This window comes from Phyllostomus hastatus, unplaced genomic scaffold, assembly GCF_019186645.2.
Source record: "Phyllostomus hastatus isolate PE091 unplaced genomic scaffold, TTU_PhHast_1.1 phas_contig_80, whole genome shotgun sequence".
In the NCBI taxonomy this organism is placed as follows: domain Eukaryota; kingdom Metazoa; phylum Chordata; class Mammalia; order Chiroptera; family Phyllostomidae; genus Phyllostomus; species Phyllostomus hastatus.
This window is the reverse complement of record NW_025333960.1, coordinates 3,317,877-3,326,935: the sequence shown is the minus strand read 5'-3', so window position 1 is coordinate 3,326,935 and position 9,059 is coordinate 3,317,877. Positions and strand designations below refer to the sequence as shown.

The following is a 9,059-nucleotide window of genomic DNA, read 5'->3' as shown; positions in this document are numbered from 1 at the left end:
GCAACCTGGGTATATACCCTGATCAGGGATCAAACCTGCAACTGAATGGGACGGTGCTCCAACGAACTGAGCAACCCAATCAGGGCTGCCAAAGCACTGATTTGTCAATAGGTCTCCTGTCTTCTATTGGCTATACTTCTGTGTCTACAAAAGCTTTCTTTAAGTAGGGTCCCTACTCATCATCATGGATGCCAGGATACTCTATGCTGATATGCTATACACTGGAAACTTAATAAATGTATTCAATTGTTGTAAATCTGTGAAATGGGCAATACTGTCAGCATAAATGAAGAATTAGAAAAGTTAAACAATGAATTTTTTAATATATTTAGTAAATAATGGGACCAGGCATTCACAAGTTTATTATTCTTCAAGGTCTAGAATCTTTCCACAATTCCCTTCTTCTTGTGAATGATCCCTGACTCTAACCCAGTTCTTTTAGCTTGATCTCACATTAACCCCTCACTCACCTCACAATACCTCCATACTCTACTTTCCACCATACTGCATGGATTTTAAGACCTGTGGGTTCTTAGTGTTAGTTTCACAGCTAAAATCCTTTTGTCTCATCTCTATGATACCAGTCTTTTGAAATTTGTTGAGCTAGCACATGGCAAACTTCATAAATATTCGATGTGTGCTTGAAATGAGTATTTATGTTAAAGTCTTATTCATTAAGTTCATTAAACTGAGCTTGTTAATTGTGCTATCCAAATCTGTACCTTTACTGATATTTTTTCTTTTATCTAATACATTGGTGAGGTATATTAAAATTTCTACTATAATGTAGGATGTTAATATTTCCCTACTGATCTGTATGCATCTGTTATGTTATTAGATGCATATAAAGTTTATCTTCCAGATAAAACAAATTCTCAACATTATATAAAGCCCACCTTTACTCCAGAAGAGGAGAAAAAAGAAAAGTGGAGAAAAAGATAAAGTTGGGGCAGGGGTGCAGGGAATAGGGGAGAAGGGTATGAGGGAGCCAGTTACAGACAGATTTATATCCAAGCCTTTTCTCCCCTTGCTAAGGAAAGATAAGTACCCTTTCCAATGGTCTATGACTTGCAGAGTGGTTACAAATTCTTTGGGTGTTCTTAGATAGGCCTCCCATTGCAAGGGCCTTTTAGATGCTGACAGGTATATAAATTCAAATAGAATATCTTAATATCACCTGTTCATGTACTGAACTTGGCTATAATTAGATTGTAGACTGAATCATTTTAGAGTTTTAAATACAGCTCAAATAATAAAGTATTGAAAACCTTTTATATTATCTTAAGATCAACATGAAAAAAAATACAAGCATTTCTCTCTGACATAAGATACTCTGTTCAGTCTACAGACACTAAGAGAAGAATGACTGACTCCAAGATAGTTACCACCAGGAAACCAGGAGAGGGTGAAGCATGAGACAGTGGGTAAAAATATAACCAAAGGAGAAAACAGCTAACTAATGAAACTATATTTAGTATGTGAAAGTTTCTACTAATGTACCCCAGTCCTCTGCAGCCAGCTACTTCAGGGCATTTCCACAGACACTACTCACCAGAGACCATGTGTGCCTTCCACACTCACACATTGGAAGATCGCTATTTTATAGTTTTATAATAGAAAATATTTTCATAGGAACAAAGCAAGGGGATTAAAAACCCTAGGAAAACAGAAAAATTAACTTAGATTAGTTATGCGATTAAAAGGTCTTTCAGAGGAAAGCTCAGTTCTGACTTGGAAGAGCATTGGTCTTAGCTCACTTCATAAGGGGTTCTGAGTAAGACGTCAAGGAAGCAGTGTAACTGCCTCTCCCAGGTCAGCTGAGACCGTTGAGTACATATGCACTGCTGCCTGCCTCCTTGTCTACATTCTCATCTGTGCACTGTGATGAAAGCCCTGCAGTGGGCCCTGTGCATGAGAGCAGGTGCCCTGATCACAGACTCATGTGAAGAAATGTGAATTGACAAGGGAGACTAGATAGCAGCAGGTCTAGCCTCAGCAGCCTTTCTGGGAGATGTCTAGTCCTGATGACTTCGTGATTTCCAAAGTGGTAAATACCTGCAAGAAAGGAAGAAAACAAATTTGTGTTTTGGCAACAATTATTTCAGTATTGCTTTAAGAAAACACTTTCTGAATATTATATCTGTTCTCTTTTAAAACATGCAAAGTAATTACCAATACAAAAACTTTTTGACAATGTGCTTCATAATAGTTTTTCAAACTACACCAATTGAAGTCAACCTAAAAAAACCTCTCATTTCTGTATGTACCTCACCACACGTGGGGTGAATTCCAATAGTGTCATCAAGTAGCTGCTTTGTGAGCCCACATTTCATTGCAGCTGCAAATCCTTGGGTAACTTCACCAGCATTTGGTCCAAGAAGATGAAATCCTATCACCCGATTCTTTAATAGAAAATCAAAACAAAGGGAAGCCCAGTAGGTTAATGGTCTGGATAGGAATCTATTCATTGCAAGTTCACAATTCAAATTAACAATATCTACTACAGAAAAAGAACCAATGTTAAACTCAGCAGAGAACATTACCATGAAACTAAGCCACTGTTAAGAATCTGTTAAATGAGTCAATAAATGCACATCCAGAATAATATGCACTTAAATTTACTGGAAATAAGCAAATTTTACCCACTGCATAAAGGAGCTCATTAGTATGTATGGTAGAAATTTCTGAGCTTTGTTGAGATAGTGCTAAATAACAACATACAAATATGAATTAAAGTCCAACACTGGAATAACTCAAATGTAGCAGGTTTCACTTTCACTGGCATTGCAGTGATTCCCAACCCAGGAAGCAAGTTGCCTGACTCCTAACAACTAAGGGAAGATCAAGGAGTAGAAGATGAGGTGCAAGGCCCATGTGATGAGTAGACCACTGAGACTGAGAGAGAGACTCATGGTAAATTTCCAAAGTACAGTGCATTTAGGTTGTCCTTTTGTCAGTGTTTTTTTTTCCCCCCATCAGACTCTAGTCTTTGTTTCAATCTTCAACAGTATGTATACAACAGATAGAGAGAAAGAGCAGCAGAGGTCTTGTGGCTGGCAGAAAGCTTTGCCTCCTCCCATTCTAGAGGAAGAACAATGGTTCAAAGCAGCCAGCTCACACACATCTACTCACAAGTGCTCAAAATGGAGAGCTCCGGAAGTAGTGTTTCTTGAAGGGTAGTCACAGGCCACAAGGTCTCTGGATGAGAAATGCAGTTCCCAGGGCCCCAAAGAAGTAGACTGAATTGAAATCTCTACGGTGGCATATCATACATACAGCAAACTGGGAAAGGCAGGCAGACCAGACAGTAAAAACATCGGATAAAAATCCCCATTTAAAAATGAAAATGAAGGCAGGTTCTGTGAGAGGGTAAACCTCATTCACAATTTTTACCACATACCTACAGTAAAATACATAGTAGTAGGATGGTCCTCTAGGAACAGAAATTTGGACAGGAGTAAAAGAAAGTAATAAGCTCTATTGAGGACAGTGAGTGATTGTGCAGAGGCAAACAAACAGGGATCGAGGAGGCAGCTGAGTGTGAGCAGAGGGAGTGGCAAGGGACAGAGATGGGGTTCAAAAAGAAGGTAAATAGACATGAAAATTCTGCCTCAGGACTGACAGCCACAGTCAACAACTCTGTCAAGAGGTCAGAAATAATATGAAGACTGAGAATCTTGGTTTCAGCAGCAGCTCAATCAAACCCCACTCCCGCTCACTTTTGGAGGCTTCAGTGCATAGTCTCTGCCTGCTCCCTTTGGGAAGGCACCCACAGTTTCCTGAGAGGAACCTCAGATTACTCCATATACTTTATATGAATGTCAGATGTTGCTGTTCATATGTATCTAATCTTATGTTTTATCTCCCCAGATAAATTATAAACTCTTAAAAAAAGGAGGAATTAAGTGCTTACACTGCTTCCTACCCTACGTGTTCTTTATAAAATAAGTCCTAAATAAACAGTGCTTTAAACTCCGATAATCAGGGTATCTGTTAACAGTTTCATGCTCACCTCAACAACAGGGAAGGCAGAGGCCTCCAACAATGGGTTCTCCACCTCACTGATTCTTCTTTAATGAAGAGAAGAACTAATTCCTAACTCATTAGGAATTAGTTAATTAACTAGTTTTCACTTTATGTAAGCATCTCCTTGTAAAGGCTTTTTCATATTCACTTTACAAAGTGCACATAAACATACACCTTACATTTTAATAGTTGATGAATAAAAATTTTCACAGGTGATCTACTTCTAAACTGCTGAGTTTGGTAGGTTTGGGAAGTGACAACTTTCAATGATTACTTTGAAAGGTATTGGTAAGCCTCAGTTACAATCCATATCACTTGTTCAACCTCCGCAAACATATTAACTGGGTAATAATTTGAAGGATTTATGCCTTCCCTGAAAACTATCTTTAAAGAAATTATAAAAATCCAAATACTAGAATAAAAGCTACATTCTAAAATTACAGCATTTCAGCTTCCAATCATATTACATACATTGTCAAATTTATTGCAAATTATCTTTGCATAACAAGTACTGTTGTCTCTGCCAGCTACTGTCCATTCAAGAGGCCAGAACAAAGTATGATACACCTGGAAGACAAGAAGAGAAAGAAAGAGACCAAGATTGGCATATAAGAAAATTACTCCTTGATATGATCTTTAGTTATATAAACACAATAATCTCTGTAACAGCTTTCAGAAGTTTAAAGTTCCATGATTTCAACTTTATGTGTCTGATTGGAGTGTCTAGGCCAGAGCTCCTATAATACAAGTTGCACAAGCATGTTGACCTTTGTTTTGTTCTACTGTTAGTACAAAAAAAAAAATCTCCTGTTAACTAAATTCAGTTTTCAAATATGTATAGAGTAATACTATTCAAGACAATGCACTAGGCTGTGTGGGCTGAAAAGGTAAATAAAGACTTAGATCCTGCCTTTGACAAGTTTACAACCTGCCTACAAGGTCATTTTCAAACCAAATCTAAGAAAAGCAGAAGAGAGAAAACACTTCAACTCCATTAAATGGTATCAAGAACATTACCTATGCTACTTGAAAGCCATCACCCCAGCACTCCCAAGTGTACAGCTAAGGCTCCTCAATCTGGCTCACTCAAAAGACCCAGAACAAAACACAACATGACCCCCATCCTGCTCATGGCAGCTACATTTTCCCAATGCTGTTCCTCCTAATCTCTCCAAAAATAAGGCAATGGATTAATGTTTGGTGCTAGCATAAAAAAATGTGTTCTAAACTACATATGGTCCCCAACTTACAATAGTTCAATTTATGATTTTCTGACTTTACAATGGTATGAAAGTGATATGCTTTCAGTAGAAATGGCACTTCAAATTTCCCGAGCTAGCAGTATGTGATAGGACACTCTTTTGTGACACTGGGAAGTGGCAGCAAGATGATTTTGCTCGACTGTACAGGCATACCTCATTTTATTGTGCTTCGCAGATTTGAATTTTTTCACTTGAAGGTTTGTGGCAAGCCTGTGTGAGCAACTCTATTGGTGCCATTTTCCCAATAGCATTTGCTCACTTTGTCATATTTTGAAAATTCTTGCAATATTTCAAACTTTTTCATTACTATATTTGTTATGGTGACATGTGAATGGTAATCTTTTAAAAATATTTTATTTTTTAATACATTTTATTGATTATGTTATTACAGTTGTCCCAATTTTTCCCATTTTGCCCCCCTCCACCCAGCACCTTCCACTCCCTCCGGCAATAGCCCCCACTTAGTTCATGACCATGGGTCATGCATAAAAGTTCTTTGACTTCTCCATTTCCTATACTGTTCTTAATGTCCCCCTGCCTATTCTGTTCCTATTTGTACTTAATCCCTGGACTTTTCCCCCAAACTCCCTCTTCTCCTTCCCAACTGATAACCAGCCACATGATCTCCATAATTATGATTCTGTTCTGCTTAGTTTGTTTTGTAGATTCATTGGTTGATAGTTGTGAATTTATTGCCATTTTAACATCCATAGTTTTGATCTTCTTTTTCTTAAATAAGTCTCTTTAACATTTCATATAATAAATGATGAACTTTAGCTTTACCTTGCCTGGGAAGCACTTTATCTGTTCTTCGATTATAAATGATGGTAGTCTACAGCCATACCACCCTGAATGCGCCTGATCTCATCCAATTATAAATGATGGCTTTGCTGGATAGAGTAATCCAGGTTGTAGGTCTTGGCTTTTCATTATTTTGAATACTTCTTGCCAGTCCCTTCTAGTCCGCAAAGTTTCTTTTGAGAAATCAGCTGACAGTCTTAGGGGAATTCCTTTGTAGATAACTATCTGCTTTTCTCTTGCTGCTTTTAAGATTATCTCTTTATTTTTAACCTTGGAATTTTTAAAAAATTTTTAAAAATTTATGTTTAGAGAGAGGAAGGGAGGGAGAAAGAGAGGGAGAGAAACATCAATGTATGGTTGCCTCTCATACACCCATGACTGGGGAACAGGCTGACAACCCAGGCATGTGTCCTGACTGGGAATCAAGCTGGGAACCCTCTGGTTTGCAGACTGAGACTCAATCCACTGAGCCACACCAGCCAGGGCTAACCTTTGGCATTTTAATTATGGTAAGTCTTAGTGTAGTCCTCTTTTGGTCAAACTTATTTGGAACTCTCTGTGCTTCCTGGATTTGTATGTCTATCTCCTTGACCAAATTAAGACATTTTTCTTTCATTATTTTTTCAAGTAAGTTTTCAATTTCTTGTTCTTTGTCTTCTACTTCTGACACCCCTATGGTTCAAATGTTGGTACGTTTGAAGATGTCCCAGAGGCTCCTTACCCTATCCTCATTTTTTTTTGTATTTTTTTGTCTTCTTGCTGTTCTGACTGAATGTTTTTTTTTCTTCCTTATGTTACAAATCATTGTTTGATTCTCTCCTTCATCCACTCAACTGTCGTTCCCCATTAATTTTTATTTCACTTAGTGTAACCATCTTTTCTGATTGGATCATTTTTATGCTGAAGTACCCAATGAGTTCCTTGAGTATCCTAATAACCAGTATTTTGAACTCTGCATTTGATAGTTTGCTTATTTCCATTTTGTTTAGTTTTTTTCTGGAGTTTTGTTCTGTTCTTTTATTTGGGTCATGTTTCTTTGTCTCCTCATTTTGGCAGCCTCCCTGTGTTTGCTTCTATTATTAGAGAGAGCTGCTTTGACTCCATCTTAGTAGTGTGGCCTAATGTAGAAAAGGGCACCTGTAAGTTGGATGGGGCAGAGCCTTAGGTCGGGGGTGTCAAACTCATTTTCACCAGGGGCCACATCAGCCTCACTGTTGTCTTCAATGGGCCGAATGTAATTTTAGGATTGTATAAATGTAACTACTCCTTAACTAGGGGTAAGGAGATCAGCACTGCTGCCCAGAAGAAACAAGGTGCCTGGCCAGATAAAACAAGGTAGAGGGCCAGATTTGGCCCATGAGCCTTGTGTTTGCCACCTGTGCCTTAGGTAATCACCAGGGCAGAGCATCCTGTGTGAACTAGGTTGATGGAGTTTCAGATACGGTGTCGCTACTCTGTGGTCATGTGGGGGAGGGCTCAGAAAAGGGACAGTGGCCACTGCATGGCCTCTAGTGTTTGTCCGGGAAGAAGCTATCCCTTGGCATTTGCCCTGATGCCAGACACTTCAGTTCCTCCCCATATGCCACTGGTGCTCTTCACACTGCTGCCCTGGTGTGGGAGCCCAGAGTGAGTGAGTCTAAGTTTTAAGACTGGTGTGAGCTCTTTAACAGGACATGCCTGAGACTCCTGCAGTTTCTTCCACTGCCCAATCCCCACTGGATTTTACAGCCAGAAGTTATGGGGACTTATATTCCTGGAACTTGAACCCTGGCTGGGTGGTCTAGTGTGGGTTGAGATCCCTTGCTCCTGAGATATCCCTCCTAATTTTTATCCACCACACATGGGTGTAAGACTGTATGTGACTTCTTTGAATGAATGTGACTTCTTTAATTCCTTCATTGTTGAACTTCCATAGAGCTCAATTTTCTGACAGTTCTGAGTAATAGTTGTTTTATAATTTAGTTGTGATTTTTGCTGTGGTTGTGCAAGGAGGTGAGTTGTGTTTACTTATGCCTGTATCTTGACCAGAAGTCCTGAACAGTGATTTTCAGTGTTACTCTTATTGTTTTGGAGCACCATAAACCACACCCATGTAAGATGGCAAATATAATTGATAAATGTGTGTGTTCTCAATTCTCCACTAAGCAAGAGTTCCCCCATTCTCTCCCTCTTCTTAGGCCTCCCTATTCCCTAAGATACAAATGCTATTGAACATTCAATAGACTACAGTATAATGTAACAATAACTTTTATATGCAGTGAGAAACCAAAACATTTGTGTGACTCACTTTGCTGCAATACTCTCTTTATTGGGGTGGTCTGGAAAAGAACTTTCAGTATCTCTGAGGTGTACCTGTACTGTAAAATTTTGTATTGGGTCAGGCCACCAGAGATCATAGCCCTATGTTGTCCCCTTTAGTAATTACTTTTTTTTTCTCTTGTTGATGTCCTTTTATTATTTTTTAAACCAGTGTCCACACCACATCAATATAAATTAACTTTTCAATATACTGTGCTTTGGCATTATGCTGTGGGACTGAAGTTTTGAATCTAATAAGAAACACTTGTGTAAATCCATTATTGTATTTACTAATGAGATATTTTAAGGATATCATTCATCATATCTCAATGCCCCTCTTATAAGAACATGAAGAAATACCTCCCAATTCTCCTTCTTCTAGTCATGAAGTAGAGAGCTTAGAGTTAAATTCATTGTTCAGCTTAGGCCTTGGTCAAGTCTATAAGACTTTATAGTACTAATTTTGTGAACCAACAAATTAACCTTTCCTTTAACCATCTTATTTTTTTCTACCCTCATTCTCTTTTTACCCTGATTTCCTTGCTTAAAAAATATCATATAGGTATTTTTGAGTCTTCCTCCAATTTCTTTATAATAGGAATTTTAAAAATACCAATACATTAAATTTTCAGTCTTGTCAAATGCAATAAAGAAAAAAAGAAATAAAGAAAG

At 38.2% G+C, this 9,059-nt stretch overlaps 1 protein-coding gene across 2 annotated transcripts in view; it reads right to left on the bottom strand.

Moving 5' to 3' along the window:
* Positions 1 to 303: 303 nt before the first annotated feature.
* The window catches only part of TXNRD3 (thioredoxin reductase 3), a 77,680-nt gene continuing 68,924 nt past the window's right edge, over positions 304 to 9,059 (bottom strand). For both annotated transcript variants that reach the window (XM_045849646.1, XM_045849647.1), the window contains exons 14-16: positions 4,498 to 4,593; positions 2,268 to 2,402; positions 304 to 2,055 (exon numbers count right to left, since the gene is read on the bottom strand). In XM_045849646.1, the coding sequence (XP_045705602.1) occupies positions 1,993 to 2,055; positions 2,268 to 2,402; positions 4,498 to 4,593 (294 nt within the window). In that variant the 3' untranslated portion in view covers positions 304 to 1,992. The remainder of the gene's footprint in view (positions 2,056 to 2,267; positions 2,403 to 4,497; positions 4,594 to 9,059) is intronic.